Source organism: Phyllostomus hastatus, unplaced genomic scaffold, assembly GCF_019186645.2.
Source record: "Phyllostomus hastatus isolate PE091 unplaced genomic scaffold, TTU_PhHast_1.1 phas_contig_41, whole genome shotgun sequence".
Lineage (NCBI taxonomy): Eukaryota > Metazoa > Chordata > Mammalia > Chiroptera > Phyllostomidae > Phyllostomus > Phyllostomus hastatus.
In genome coordinates, this window is record NW_025333876.1 from 6,929,129 (window position 1) to 6,945,753 (window position 16,625).

The 16,625-nt window shown below is 39.3% G+C and overlaps 1 protein-coding gene and 1 pseudogene across 10 annotated transcripts in view; both read left to right on the forward strand.

Annotated features, from left to right (window-relative positions):
• Window positions 1-622: 622 nt before the first annotated feature.
• Window positions 623-16,625, forward strand: part of ZMYM5 (zinc finger MYM-type containing 5) — a 41,405-nt gene continuing 25,402 nt past the window's right edge. Inside the window, exons 1-5 of one of the 10 annotated variants that reach the window (XM_045844861.1) lie at window positions 623-794; window positions 1,650-1,718; window positions 3,532-4,352; window positions 10,372-10,864; window positions 11,103-11,196. In XM_045844861.1, coding sequence (XP_045700817.1) covers window positions 3,532-4,352; window positions 10,372-10,864; window positions 11,103-11,196 — 1,408 coding nt within the window. In that variant the 5' untranslated portion in view covers window positions 623-794; window positions 1,650-1,718. Of the gene's footprint in view, window positions 800-889; window positions 1,012-1,649; window positions 1,719-3,031; window positions 4,353-10,371; window positions 10,865-11,102; window positions 11,197-16,625 lie in introns of those variants that run through there. The other 9 variants (XM_045844855.1, XM_045844857.1, XM_045844853.1 and 6 more) reach the window with 9 other exon arrangements.
• Window positions 7,456-8,561, forward strand: LOC123822744 (annotated as a pseudogene).

Here is a 16,625-nt window from a genome sequence, read left to right on the forward strand (position 1 = left end):
TTCCGAGTGGGTCCCGGCAAGATGGAGGACGCCGTCTCCTCTCGCAGCCTTGACGGGAGTCGGGGCCACCCCTCATGGACAAGGCATGGGTGGACGTGCGCCTGCCCCAAATCGCTCGGGAACGCTTTCGCCCGCCGCCCACTGGCCTGCAGCAGCCCCTGCCCGGCGGCCCACACTGGGTGTCTAGGATCTGGACACTTGGGTTTGGGGGACATCCAGGCCCCATCCCTTCCCAGGCAGGGCCACTGGGAAAGACCGCGAGGGCAGGAGGCCTGGCCTCAATGTCTCGGGCCATCCTGACATGGGTAGCACCCCCAAGCTCCCGTTCCTCAGGGACTGACTTAGTGGCCGGTGCAGCGGCAACAAAGGCAACGAAAGTCGGCCACTGACCTAAGGAACAGGGAGGGGGCGAGAAGAGAGAGACTCATCCCAGGCTAGGGCTGGCGGAGCAGCGAGGCCTTGGAAACGCTGGGGGGTGTGGCCTGCGCCTGATGGACAGCCTCCCGGGCTGACACTTCAAGGGGACCCTGAAGGAGGGCATATGCAGCCAATGGACTCTCCCTAGGCGTCCTGAATCCTCCCCACCAGCCAATGGGGACGCGGAGGGAGGGGTGTGCTCGGATTTAGCTGCGCCGCAGCCTGTGCCAGCGCCACCGCCTCCTTCGCTTTCTCCGTCTCCCCCTTCTGTTCGCAGAGCTGAACTCAGGACTGGATCGTGCAGAGGTTGTGTGTTTTCCGAAGAGAGTAGGTCGGGGTGGGGAAAGTTCCTACCGGGGAGCCGCATCCGGAACCGGGTGAGGTGCGTCCTCGCGGTCTTAGCATTGTGGATCCGCAAACGGTGTGGCTGTGTGTAGCGCAGTTTCGAAAGGCGGGGATGAGTGAAGGCGGCTTCCGGAGCCTTCTACCGGCCCGGGGCTGGCCCCTGAGGCTCGGGTGCCGTTCCCACTGCACTTTGGTTCCGGGGACTGGTCCGTACTTGCTCCTGGTATCGCTTGCGGCCTCAGGGCTTCGGTGAGGTGGGGAGGGGCCGGTGAAGAAGCAGGGTATTGGAGTCGCGCGGGCATGTTCCTTTCTCTACGGGTGCTATGGGGGAGGGGCGCCCATTCCTCTCCTTCCCGGAGCTGCGCCAGATTGTGGCGGGGTCCTCAAGTTTGGGGGCAAGGTTCGGTGTCCACTCTGAGCTCTGCTCCGCACGCTCCTTCAGGCCTTATTAGGGCACGATTTTAAGGCGTAAGGGGACGGAAAATCTCGGGTCCTGGGCAAAACGCTTGGGACAAGTGGGAGATTTCAACCCAGCGGGATGTGAGCTGCTCCTACCTTTGAGTTGCTGTCTGGAGTGACGCCGGGTGGGCCCATTCAGGAGGGAATGCCATTCTCTTGCTGGTCCCGCACCCTCGCCCCTTACCCTTGAGTTGGCCAGGTACCTCCGTCCTCGTTCTGTAGTTTGAAGGAACAGATTTCATCCTGGTGGTTTTGTCACCATAGATTTTTAAATCTGGTTTCCCGCCGCATTGGTGGTTGGGAAGGGCAAAAGAGCGCTGAACTCCTTTATTCTTTGTCCCTCTGCTTCTTCCCTCTGCAGCGTAGGAATTGTGCAACATCCAGGTTGGCTGCAACTAAAGTGTTTTTCATCTTTTCTCTCATTTTAGGACCTGGAATCACCTTCAGGCCAATTTGGTGATTCTTTGGCAGAAATTAAGGAGGAAAATATACCCTTTGTGAGTAATTTTACCCTGCTTTTCTGTTTCATACACTGAGTGCAATAGTACATTGTTGTCTGTGTGACTTACCTCTCTTTTATCTTGAAGTCAAAAGAGCTAATTGCTTGGGGGGACCCTGTCCCCAGAGTCACACTCAGCCAACATCGTAACAGGAGATAGGTAGTCTAGTTATCACAGTACTCATGGTTTTGAGATGGAACATTCAATTGGTAGTGACTGCCTGATCCTTTCATTATGACATGAATGTTTTTTCCTTTTTACCAGAAAGTAATCTGTTTGGTATTTGTTTTGGCACAATAAAACACCCAGTTCTCTGTCAGCTATTCAGGTAACAGTTTTAACACCAATCCCTGCTTGATCCAATTGTATTAGGCTTAAAATGATGATTTTTTTTTTTAATGATTCTACATTCATTATCTGGGATTCTGGTGAAGGTGTCCAACCCACAGCCCACAGGTTGCATGTGGCCCAGGATGGCTGTGAATGCAGCCCAACACAAAATTGTAAATTTACTTAAAACCTTTTTTTTGGCTCATCAGTTTTTGTTAGTGTTTGTGTATTCAATGTGTGGCCCAAGACATTTTTCTTCCAATATGGCCCAGAGATGCCAAAAGGTTGGACACCCCTGCAGTACTGTCTTTGGTCTGCCTGTTTTGTCCTTTCAAGCTAATCAGATAGTTTCCATTGGTCATCAAAAAGAAACTTGTGGTTGGTTTTCTCCTATTCTCCTAGTTCCTCTGGTATTCCTGCCTTCTCTTTCTTTGCCCTGGTTGCTCCTGGCCAAAGTTGGCTTTGCACTTACTCTATCATGCCTCACAGCACACCTTTTTAGTTAAGACCCAGGACAGTGTGTCAGGATGTAGGGTGCTATGTCTAGCTTTTAGGATTGAATATTATTCAGCAGGGTAATTTTCTTACGAAACCTGCAGGGGTGATATTTCACATTCTCCAGTAGTTTGTGAAGATGATGGGATGTAGGTATGATTGTAGAGCTCGGACGGACCGCCTTAGCGAAAGGGAACTAGCAGGGACAGAGATTGACAGGGCAAGAACTGACCCTGTTATAATCACTTAGAAAAGCCATTTTCTCATCAGAGTGTTTCTAGGGTATTTCATCGTGATCTGGAAAAAAGGATCAGGTTTTAGTGGCAGCCAGAGTAGGATACACAACTGCTCTCTTTGGCAAGTGTAAACTAAGGGTCAATACTTGCACCTTTGTTATGCACATTCACAAATGCGTATCCTACTCAGTTAAATGTTTTTTTAGTATGCACATTTTATAAATGAGTAAGTTATGTTTCTCTCCCCAGGATTGCTATGAAGATTGAAATGAGTATAAAAATTGGTAAAGTGCCTGGCCCATAAATTGTGGGACACACACACACATAGACAGTCAAACCCTTTACTCATCTTGTTTTGACGAGAGAAAAAAATGTTTCAGCACTTGGCACTTGCTCGGAACTCATCCCCTCGCTAGAACTTACATGAGTCACAATGCTGTCCTGCAAGAGAAAATGCTTCGTCACTCGTCGCTTGCTCACCATTTGGTGCCCCTCTCTCACAATGAAACACAGGTGGTCATATCATTCTTACAGAAGCCCATGAACATTGCAGAACCCCCACATATTCGTCATTAACTGTCTTGTTCTTTTGTGCAATTTAAGGGCTAAACATGGGTCGTAAAAAGGTTAAGAGTGATACTACTAAGCCTAAAAGGCAGTTAATAAGAACCACAATCGAAAAGAAGAAAGAGATTGTAGCTAAGTATGAGAGTGGTATAGGTGTGACTGATATTGCTCTTATGTTCAAGATGCCGAGAACGACAATTTCAACGATAGTGAGAAATAAGGAAGCCATAAAAGCAGCAAGTGTTGCTAAAGGTGTAAAGTCTGTGAGTAAGCAACGTTCACAGACGTTGGAAGAAGTTGAAAAAGTGCTTTACATCTGGATTAATGAAAAAGAGTTAGCAGGTGACAGCATTTCTGAGGCAATAATTTGTGAGAAAGCTAGACAATTGCATGCTGACCTGTTAAAAGACAAGCCTGGAACAAGTGGTGAGAGCACTGAAGTGTTCAAAGCCAGTCATGGATGGTTTGATAAATTTAAAAAGAGAACTGGTATTCATAGTGTGGTAAAGCACGGAGAAGTCAATGATGGAGATGTTGAAGAATTAGTGGAGAAGCAGAGTGCAGAGCTCAGCACTGAGGATCTGCAGGAACTTCCAAAGGAGCGGCTGCAGATAGTGGCTGAGGACATTTCTGCGGGTGATACACAGGAAAGGGAGGAAGCATCTACTGCATTGATTAAAGAAATGTGTGGTAAATGGGTTGAAGTTCAAAACTTTGTGGAAATGTATCACCCAAACAAAGCTCTAGCAAGCCGAAATGTGGACCTGATTAATGAACAAACAATGTCACACTTTAGAAACATTTTGAAACATAGACAGAAACAAGTTTCTCTTGATAGGTTGTTAGTTGAGCTCCCTAAATCTGAGTCACCAGCAGTGTTCAGTGAAGCCAAGAGACAAAAAACAGAAGAAACCCCTGAGAAATCTGAAATTATCTTGGAAGAGAACTCCACTCCCTCTACCTCACCACCATCCCATTATGTCAGGAACTCCTCTCAGTACAGGTAAAGTTAAATTTTATTTTATTTTTATATAATTAATTGCTTTTTTTATTCATGTCTGTTTAGTTTTATAGTTATGTATTACAAACAACCTCATTACTTAATATTAGCCCAGTAAAATGTGAAAGTTCTGGGGAACTCTCATTCTTTCTTTCTTTCTTTCTTTTAAGATTTTTTTTTTATTTTTATTTTTTTAGAGAGGGAAGGGGGGAGAGAGAGAGAGAAACATCAACGTGTGGTTGCTGGGGGTCATGGCCTGCAACCCAGGCATGTACCCTGACTGGGAATCAAACCTGCAACACTTTGGTTCACAGCCCGCGCGCTCAATCCACCGAGCTATGCCAGCCAGGGATTTGTTTCTAATTACATTATTTCGTATGGGAAAAATTCATTCAGCACTCATCGCGTGACTATGAGTATTGAGATACCACTGCCTGTATATATTGTTAATGATAGCTATAATTCTTATCCTGTATTTGTTTGATTTCCTGAAATTTGCTTAGATTTATCTGTCAAGCCTTTTACTGAGTTTTCCATATCTGCTAAAATTCCTGGAAGGTCTTTTTTATATGAGAAATGTTCATTTTTTATGGTCTTTTCCTCTTTGGTGGGGAACCTCTTGAGTGCTTATCTTTAGGTCTTTCTTTTTTCATGGTTCCTAATTCCACAGGGAAGAGCAATTTTGAGAAAGAAGTCTTCCAGGAAAGAGTTTGCTGCCTGGAAGATAGAGGTTTAGATGCAACTCTGGGATCGGTGGGATTGGGGTCATTTTATTTACATAGTATTGAAGCATTTGACCTTGCTTGATGAACCCCAAAAAAGATCTTACATTCTATCCTCTCCAGAGAAAAAAGTCTAGAACCTGTTCTAGAGTAGGGAAAGACCTGTCAACATGAACATGGAGGAAGAAAAGGGATCAAGGATTTCCCAGCCTTCTTAGTTTAGCCACCTACCCCTATTTCAAGGGTATCTGAAGCCCTTTGAGGATTCTGCAGCCCAAATCAGATTCCCATCTTTTCCATCACTGTTTCAGAGTTCAGCTCTTGGGTTGGCTGAGTTAGTTATCCACTCTACTGCTTATAAAGTTTTGTTGCGTTTGTTTTTTTCCTGTGTGTTGTTTATGGAGACTTTAGAAGGGTGTGAAGTTAGTTGTGTGTGATCAATCTACCAACTTAATCTCTATCAACCAAAATCTCAGTCATACGATCCCCATTTACAGTTTAGAAAATGAAAACTTATTTAGATGAAGTAATTTGCTCAGTGGCACACAGCTAGTTAGCTAAATCATGGTGTTTTTTCTCTTTTTGAATAATATTATAGAAATAATAAAAACCGCCCTAGTTGCGTGGCTTAGTTGTTTAGAGCATTGTCCAGTGCATTGAAGGGTTGCCAGTTCTATTCCCGGTCAGGGCACCAGAGATAATTTGAAGGAAAAAAAAAAAGAAATAATAAAAACTTTTCTGTAGTCTTGTGTTTATGGATTTAAGGAAGTGTTTGATGGTTAAGTTAAATGCACACTGGCTTTTCAAGATTTTATTACTTATTTTTAGAGAGATGGGAACGGAGTGCGGAGGGTGGAGAGGAACATCGATGTGTGAAAGAGACATTGATCTGTGTGAAAGAAACATTGATCGGTTGCCTCTTGCATGTACCCAACTGGGGAACTGGCCCACAACCCAGGCATGTGCCCTAACTGGAAATTGAAACAGCAACCCTTTGGTTTGCAGTCCAGCATGCAATCCACTGAGCCACACCAGCTGGGATGATTTTATTTATTTTTATTTTTAGAGAGAGGGAAACGGAGGGAGAAAGAGGGAGAGAAACATAAATGTGTGGTTGCCTTTCACACTCCCAATACTGGGGACCTGGCCTGCAACCCAGGCCTGTGCCCTGACTAGGAATACAACCAGTGACCTTTCGCTTGGTGGACCAATGCTCAAGTAACTGAGCCACAATGGTTAGGGCTGAAATAGACTTTGTTGAATGTTAATTTTGTTTTAATGAATTTGCTTATTGTGATAAAAGATAAGTGATTTTATAAAAATTGTTTTATACATTAATTGCACGTTACATAGTGGCTATGAAATAGATTCTGGAGTCAAGTTTCTTAGATTTCAATTGACTATCCTTTCCAGTAATGGAGACTTGGGCAGACACAGATTTTTTTCCTTCTGAATCTTAGTTTCCTAATTGGTAGAGTGGGAAAAAGAATAGATCCTACCTCTTGTAAGCATTCATTGAAAGAGCATATTATTGACATAGTACCTATTAGGAATAAATGTCACCTGTTACGTGACTATAACTATCGTCAATTAAATTACTTGTGAAAAATTTTAGAATAGAACTGTTACTTAGCATATTTCAATATGAGGTATTTCAAATGGAATGATGATTGCCAAATGAAGTTTTTTAAAAACATTGGGCACCCATACAATTCCTGCCTCCCACACTCAAGTTTCTAGCTAGAAAACTGAGGCCAGCGTGGATAAACTTAACAGCTTCCCATCTATCGTTCCTATGTACTTATGTGCATTACAGTTATGCCTGCCTTTTTCCCTCTGGCCTTTTTGAGATAGGAGTGATTCCTATTCAAGATCAGTTTAACTACTGTCTGTGCACATATCTCCATCTCTCACCTGCAAGAGCCTTGTGGGGCCTCTTTTTATTAATTATTCACTTCTCCAAATTCTTCAACTGTATCCCTCTGTTAGATCCTTTCTTTTGTCATAGTCAAGTGCATAGTAGGTACAAAGAAGTGTTTGTTGAATATAACAGAGTGGTGAATAATTTGTGGCCTACAATTAAAGCCCTGAGTTTAAGCCCCATCTGGCCTTACTCAGAATAATTCAATTAGCTTCTCTTTCCTGATCTGTGAAATGGATTAAATTATATCTATGTCATGGTGTTGTTTTTAGAACTTTACATAGAAAATGTAGCATCATCTCTGACACACTTCCTGGACAAGACAAAAATGATTTGGAGGGGGAGGACAGGGTTGCAGCCGGCAGAACAGTACCTCTTTGCAGCTGTAGCCCTGCCTTGAGCCAAGCGGCAGCAATGGCCCCCCTTAGGAGACCACTAAATTACCTCTTCACACAGCCTCACCATGGCAACCTATGGACAGAGCTGTGTGCACCCAATGCATATCCCTCTATCATATGCTGGCTTTGGCAAGGCTGACAGAGATATTTTCAACAAAGGATTTGGTTTTGGGTTGGTGGGACTGGATGTGAAAACAAAGTCATTCAGTGGCATGGAATTCTCAACATCTGGTTCATCTAATACAGACACTAGTAAAATTACTGGGACTTCGGAGGCCAAATATAAATAGTGTGAGTAGGGAACACACTCATAGAGAAATGGAACACTGATAACACTCCGGGAACAGAAATTGTAATTGAAGACCAGATTTGTCAAGGTTTGAAACTGACATTTGATAATCACTTTTTCACCAAACACAGGAAAGAAAAGTGGTAAATCAAGTCTTCTTACAAGAGGGAATGTATAATTCTTGGTTGCAATGTTGACTTTGTTTTTGCTGGACTTCCAATCCATGGTTCAGCTGTCTTTGGTTATGAGGGCTGGCTTGCTGGATACCAGATGACCTTTGAGAGTGCCAGATCAAAGCTGACAAGAAATGACTTTGCAGTGGGCTGTAGGACTGGGGACTTCCAGCTGTGCACTGTCAGTGATGGGACAGAATTTTGAGGTTCAATTTATCAGTAAGTATGTGCAGATCTTGACACTTCAGTAAACCTTCCTTGGACATTAGGTACCAACTGCACTTGCTTTGGCATTGCAGCTGTCTATCATTTGGGTCCCCTGACTTCCATTTCTGCAAAAATCAACAATTTGCCCTGGCTGGTGTAGCTCAGTGGATTGAGTGTGGGCCCGCGAACCAAGGGGTTGCCGGTTCAATTCCCAGTCAGGGCACATGCCAGGGTTGGAGGCCAGGTTCCCATCTGGGGCCATGTGAGAGACAATCACACACTGATGTTTCTCTCCCTCTCTTCCTCCCTCCTTCCCCTCTCTAAAAATAAATAAGTAAAATGTTTGTGTGTTTTTTTTAAATCAACAACTCTAATTTAATTGGAGTGGGCTAAACTCAGACTGTGAGGCCTAGTGTGATGCTTACACTTCTGTGGTAGATGGGAAGAGCATTATAATGCTAGAGGCCACAAACTTGGGCTTGCCCTGGAGTTAGAGGCTTAATCCAGCTGAAAGAAAGCTTTGAGAATGGATCAACAGACCACCTCCAACAACAACTATTAAAAAAGGAAAAATGAAAAGCGGGGGGAAGCTCTGGGAATGGATATCAGAAGATTTGGTCTTAATATATTTACATTGTAAACAACAGGCTATTTTCCCCTCTAAGAAGGTGATCAAAACAAAGGCTGAGCTAAACAAGAGCTGTGTTTCAAATGTTTACACAGTTATTTGTTGGTTTCAAGTTGAATTGGTTATCTACTTAATAGTGCAGCCTTTGTGCAGTTCCTTATACATTATTTAAATGTATTTATTAGACACACTGCCCAATAATAATGAAATAGACCTTTGTGAAAACTGCAGTTGTGTGCATGTTTGTTTTTATGTTCCTTTTAACATTGCATATTGCCATGGAATAAAATGGATCAGTGGATTTAAGATGAGGTTAAAAAATTTTTTGTTAAATAGCAACCATTAGAATCACTTTTGGTAGCCTAAAACTTGACAAATTATGAATAACACAAGTTATTTGGGCCCTGGCTAGTGTGGCTCAGTGGATTGATGCTTACACTTTCTTCTGTGGTAGATGGGAAGAGCATTATAATGCTAGAGGCCACAAACTTGGCCTCTAGCATTATATTTTATTCTAGCATTATATTTATATCCATTTTATTCAATGGCAATATTCAATGTTAAAAGGAACATAAAAGCAAACATGCACACAACTGCACAGTTTTCACAAAGGTCTATTTCATTATTGGTGGGTAGTGTGTTTAATAAATAAATTTAAATAATGTATAAGGAACTGCAAAACCAAATAGTCGCTGGTTCAATTCCCAGTCGGGGCACATGCCTGGGTCGCAGGCCAGGTCTCCAGTACGGGGCGCACAAGGGGCAACGTTGATGTTTGTCTCCCTCTCTTTCTTCCTCTCTTCCCCTCTCGCTATACAAATAAATAAAATCTTTACAAAAATTATTTGGAAAGATTTAATCACATAGTTATGTTGGAAGTTTAGAGAATTTGAAAATAACAAAAGACTATGGAAATAGAAATTGGACAGTAACAATAATTAGTATTTGCAGTATATTGATTATATTTGGGCTCTAGGTTATTAATAGTTGGATAAGTTATTTTGTTAATGTTTTCTATTTTAAAGGAAAACAGGTATATTTTCCTATAAAGGGTGAGTGAGTTAAATTGAGTGCAGCAGTTCCTCAAATAATGTTTCATTATATTGTTGATGAAATGTTATAGGGACTTAGCTTTAGTTTGTATCAATTAGCCTGTGGTAAAATTGGTTTCCTTAAATATTTTGCGTAAAGTCACAGAAGATACTGATGTTAAGTGAGGACTATACTGTTAGTTGAGTAGATTTTTTTAAGGACTACCAAAAATCAAATAATTAGTTTTCATCAAACTCTGAAGAAATAAGCATAATATGGTTAGTGGGAAAGGAAACACTGAATGGGTGTCTTAAAAGTTCGATCAGCCTAGCTGGTGCTGCTCAGTGGATTGAGTACCAGCCTGTGAGCTGAAAGGTTGCTGGTTCAATTCCCAGTTAGGGCACATGCCTGGATTGCAGGCTAGGTACCCAGTTGGAGGCATGTGAGAGGCAACCAATTGGTGTATCTCTCTCACACATTGATGTTTCTCTCCCTCTCTTTCTCCTCCCCTTTCCCTCTCTATAAAAGTAAATAAGTAAAATCTTTTTTAAAAGGTCAAAATCACATGAATATAACTTAAAATTTCTTGTGTCCTTTCTTATAATAATCATAATATACTATAACTTTTTTTTCTTTTCTCTGTCTCTTATAGGTTTTTTGGCTTGAACACAGGTTCAGCAGGAGAATTAGACTTGACAGAACAGACTCCTGTGTTTTTAGGTAGTAAAGCCATGACAGCTAGTCTCATAAAAGTAGGAAATTCATTTGGTGACCCAACTAGTCCTTTAGTTAATAGATCTAGAAACTCAGCAGTGGAAGATGATGATGATGATGTTGTGTTTATTGAATCTATACAACCTCCTTCCACTTCTTCAGCAATAGCTGATCAAAGAAATTTCATATTTGCTTCATCAAGAAATGAAAAGCTACAAGGAAACTATTCCATGATTCTTTCTTCCTCGAGAGATTTGGCTTCTCAGAAGGGAACTATAAGTGAGACCATTGTTATTGATGATGAAGAGGACATAGAAACAAATGGAGAGGAAAAGAAAACTTCTTCCAGTTTTACTGAATGGGGACTTCCAGAAACTAGAAACAGAACCAAAGATGTGGATTTCTCCACTTCCAGTCTTTCAAGAAGAAAGGTAAATGCAGGAATGGGTGATAGTGTTATCAGTGCAGAATCGACTCTGAAATTCAGATTGCTAGTTTTACAACCTTAGATACAGGTGTAAGCTCTGTGAATGCTAGGCGAGATATGAACTTAATGAGTACACTTGTAACATGACTGTAGAATACCAACTTGGGAGATGTCGCTAAAGGACTTCAGTCAAGTAACTGGTGTTAATATACAAACATACACCCCCATCTTTAACTTCACAGACCAAGACTGGAGTAGGACCTTTTAATCCTGGTAGAATGAATGTGGCAGGAGATGAATTTCAGAATGGAGGATTTGCAACTCATCATAGTCCTGGTAAGCCATAAGTGATCTTCTACCTTAAGTCAATAAACTTTTGGCTTTAGTACTTGTATCATTTTGTTTATGTTTTATGTGTGGATGTTGTCTTTCTCTCAACTTTCAGGTTAATATAGAATATTTTAGTTAATAAAGCTGTGTGATCTACTTGTTCTCTGAATTTTCAGGAATTACTGTATTTTACCCATTGTGGTTTACATCTGAAGTGTTTTAATTGAAAATCTCCGTAACCACTACCCCGCCCTTGCTTACTAATATCTATTTTAATGTAAAAATTAGTCCCCCAAAAGCCCCCACCCCTCAAGGCTGGTATATCTCACCATACCAGGCCCTTTTTATCCTTTCTTGGAGAATGAATAAAAACTTCACACCCTGCAAAAACAAAAGAAAAAATTTAAATAAAAACCATCCAATACTTCTGGCTAGTGTAGCTCAGCAGATTGAGTGCTGGCCTGTGAACCAAAGGGTTGTTTGTTTGATTCCCATTTAGGGCGCATGCCTGTTTTGCAGGCCAGGTCCCCACTTGGGGACACACAAGAGGCTACCACACATTGATGTTTCTGTCACTTTATCCCTTCCCTCTCTCTTTAAATAAATAAATAAAATCTTTAAAAATATATCATCCAGCCCTGGCTGGCATAGCTCAGTGGATTGAGCGCGGGCTGGGAACCAAAGTGTCCCAGGTTCGATTCCCAGCTGGGCTACATTCCTGGGTTGCAGGCCATAACCCCCAGCAACCGCACATCGATGTTTCTCTCTCTCTCTCTCTTTCTCTCTCTCTCTCTATCTCTATCTCTATCCATATCTATCTATCTATCTACCTCCCTTCCCTCTCTAAAATGAATAAATAAAAAAAAATCTTTAAAAAAATATATCATCCAATAAGAAGGGTTGAAGTGAATCGGAAGATAAAGTAATATTACTTGAATATTACTTAATCGAATTTTGTTTAATTTGTAATTATGTAACTTAAAATTTCAAATTTTTGCTTTACCGGTGTTTACTGTTAGACTGCTTGTTTTCTGGTTTTCATTTTTAAATCAGTATTTTATTGCTTAATTTTAAGTTTCTTGCCTTTTTTTTAATCCATTTTTTTAAAGATTTATTTATTTTTAGAGAGGGAAAGGAGGGAGATAGAGAGAGATAGAGAGAGAAAGAGAGAGAGAGAAACATCAATGTGCGGTTGCTGGGGGTTCTGGCCTGCAACCCAGAAATGTACCCTGGCTGGGAATCGAACCTGGGACACTTTGGTTCCCAGCCCACGCTCAATCCACTGAGCTAACCAGGCAGGGCTAAGTTTCTTGCCTTTAATTCAGAGACCTATGTTTTAAAAACAGTCTTGTTCTGCTAAAATTAAGATATAAGGAAAGTTATTTGCCACATAGCAAATCTTTTTTTTGTGACTTTTTCATGACACATGTGGTTTGGGGAGGAATTTTTTATATTTAAGACAAGGAGGGTGTTGTTGGTATTGGGTTTGGCCTTTTTAGTGCTTTTTAGCTATTGACTCTGAATTTAGCTATTGTTCTCTGAATTTTCAGGAATTACTGTATTTTACCCATTGTGGTTTACATCTGAAGTGTTTTAATTGAAGTGTTTTAATTGAAATTAGACTTTTGGGAAAGGACTGAAAAGTAACTTAAACTACTTACTATAACCTAGCTACTTACTGCTTTAATGGAATGCTGCTGGTAGTTTTTTCCCTTTTTTCCAATTAATCTTTTTCTCTGGTTATGCAAATACTATGTGGTTATTGTAGAATATTTGGAAGAAATCATAATACCTATCACCTTACCCTTCTAACCAGAAGTAAGCACTGTAGAAATTTGGGGTGTTTTTTTTTTTTTTTTTCTTTTAGTCTTTGCTTCTATGGTTGTAGAAAATATAATTCAGAGTATATGACATATAGGTTTGTATTCTGTTGATTTGTTTAGGCTAAATTTTAGTGTGTTATATCATTTTAAAATAGAAGTTTCATGGCTATAAAATATTCCTTTGTGTCTGAGATACCTGTTCCTGTACTTTCTTTCAGCATTTATATGGTTTCCCATTTTTTACTGCAGACTTTTTTGGGTTTTGTTTCTGTTTTTGGATTTTTTGTTTTGCTTTGGGTTTTTTCTTTCTTTCTTTCTTTTTTTCTTTCTTTCTTTCTTTTTTTTTTTGGACATGGCATCAAAACCTGGCAAATGGTAGTTTCTTAAACATTCTTACAGTGAAGAATTTTAAACTATATACATAATGAACTTTTCATACTCTATTAAAGTCCAGGTGGTGAGCTCCAGAACAGTATTGACCAGCTGGTGTTTGAATGACAGCCATAAGTGAAGATGATATTTTTTTCTTTTCTGCAAGTGCATGATAGTGGACAAAACTACTCAGCAGTTTTACCCATCATTGCTTTTTCACCAATGGTACAAATACCAACACAGTGAACAAGGAAGATAATTTTAGTATTATTATGGAAATATTTTGGCCTCCCAGGTTCTCTATTTCTTTCTCTAATACAATATTTAGTAGAAGTGGTAAGAATATAAACCCTTGGCATGGGCAGGGAGAAGCACTTGACATTTTATTGTTATATGTATTATTAGCTCCTCTCAAATATAATTAGCTCTTTATCTGTATATTTTATTTAATAATCTGTTATTTTAGGCAGTTTCTTAATTGTAAACAGGGTTCACAAGAATATTTGAAACTTGGCACACTTTTTTTCTTGAGAAAAGTTTCTGTAGGCAGAATTGCTAAGTCAAAATGTCAACATTTTTAAAGCTTTTGATGGTTAATGCCAAATTTTCCCCACCAAAGAATTGTATTACTTTCCATACAACATAAGAGTTTTTGTTTCCATATTGTAAGCTTTCCTCAGGAGTAGGAATGGCATTTAATGTTTGCTAAACTGATCACTAAACTGTGGTATCTTGATTAATTTACACATCATTGAACTTGTAAAAATATATTTGCAAATGTTTTATGAATTTGTTCACTCATGTTTGTTGTCAGTTTTCTACTATGTACACCTTTTGTTTATTGATTAAGAGTTGAGCCCGATAGACAGTATCATAAAAATTTAGGATCTCTATATTGAAAGATATGTTAAAAAGTAATTGAATATGTTGAAGACTTAAAATAATATCCATTGAAAATCATCCTTTTGGGTATATTTATTTCCTACATTGTTTTTCTTTTTTATTTTGTAATTATTTCTTAAGCTTTAGATGTGTTTGTTTGTATAAGCACAAACTTCATCTTATGTACATTGATTATTAGAGAGAGAGGAAGGGAGAGAAAGAGCGAAACATTGATGTAAGAGAAACATCTATCAGTTGTCTCCCGTACATGCCGATAGGAGGTTAAAACCAAAGGTCTGATAGGAGGTTAAAACCAGAAGTCTTACCATGTATTTCTTTTATGTTTCAGTGTTCCCATTTTTCACCTGGACTGAAATGAAGTTGTTTGTTTAATGTTGATGTGGATAAATAAGGTGCTTGTCAATTTTAAAGCATAGCATAAGTTGATAATTATAAAAAAGCAGGCTGTAGTTAGATACTATAATTGTGGACATAATTAAAACTTGCAAACATTGTTTGCAAGTAGTTTTGATTACTGCTGGATTTTTTTTTATTTGTCATCCTTTTATTGCATTAATTCAAAACTATATGTTTTATTTGATACTTTCTCATTATATAAAATATCAGTGATTTTAAAATGTAACAGAAGAAAAAGTACTAAATGACTCAGTTGACACTCATTTATATAAATGAAAAAAGTTTTGTTCTGGCTGGGTAGCTCAGTTGGTTAGAGCGTCATCCTGATATGCCAAGGTTGTGGGTTCAATCCCCAGTCAGAGCACATATAAGAATCAACCAATGAATGTATAAATAAATGGAACAAGAAATTGATTTCTCTCAAATCAGTAAATTAAAATATTTTTTAAAAGGAAAAATTTTAGCTCTGGATGAGTGGCTCAGTTGATTGAAACATTGTCCTGTACACCAAAAGGTTGCAGATTTCATCCAGTCAGGGCACATACCTAGGTTGCAGGTTTGATCCCCAGTCTCAGCTCATATGGAAAGCAACCAGTAGATGTTTCTCTCACATCTTTGTTTTGCTCTTACCTCTTTCTCTCCCTTCCTTTTGCTCTAATAATCAATGAACATATCCTCAGTGGGGACTCAAAATAAAAAGCTTTCAGTAATGTTTAAACTATTAGTTTATGATATGGTACAAATTTCTATTAGCTATGAAGTGTGAATGAATTAACAACATTCCTGAGTTCTCAGAAGTTTTATTTTGGGGGACAAAAGTTATAAAACCAGATCCTTTGAATAATAACATTTAGTCTAGAATTCTAAAAAGAACATTCATGAAGTTGTCAGATGAATTGTGATGAAGATATGTTTGTAACTTTCTTAAAGGTTAGGTTACTTGTGGAAAGAACCAAAGGACCTTGTTTTTGTTGCAGTTTTTCACTCTTTAACTTGAACGTAACATAGTAAAAAACTGTCTTATTAAAATATATTATTTAGATTTTGTTTTGCTTGCTATCAGCATTAATAAGTGAACCAATTTTTACCACAAAAATGACAGAATGAGATGGAAACAATTATATTATTGTTGTTATTGTTTAGAGTCATAGCTCCCCTAGTGTCTTACCCTAGGTGCTCTGTGCTTCCCACTTCTATAAATTGAAGGATTTCCAATACAGGAACAATAAAAAAATAACAGCAAGATAAGGATCTCTGGAGTGCAATCATAATTAACTGTAGGGCTTATGGGCTGATACTTCATATAACATTATGGCTCTGCTTTAAGTACACATAAAACTAGGTATTCCATCTTATGAAAATAGGCTTATGTTCATTAGTGTGGACCTGTGAGTCATTTAATTCTTTTTTTTTTTTTAATGCTCACCCAAGAATATGTTTATTGATTTTAGAGACAGATAGAAACATCTATGTAAGGATAAACCTGTCACCTCCCCTTCTCAATCCACCAGGAGATTGAACCCACAACATTTTTGGTGCACGGAACAATGCTCCAATCAATGGTGCTACCCACCCAGGGCTCATTTAACTATTTTATTAACTTTTTCTTGTTTTTTTTTTTAGATTTTTTTTTCAATTAAAGTTTACATTCAATGTTATTTTGTATTAGTTTCAGGTGTATAGCATAGTGGTTAGACAGTCATATACTCCAGAGTTCCCACTGATATTTCCAGTAACCTAGAATTCTACATCTTGTTACAATATTATTGGCTGTATTCCCTATACTGTACATTACATCCCCATGACTATTGTGTAACTACAAATTTGTGCTTCTTTTTAAAATTTATTTATTTTTACACAAAGGGGAAGGGAGGGAGTAAGGCAAGTAGAGAAACACTGATGTCACAGAGAAACATCAATCAGCCACCCCTTGCATACATC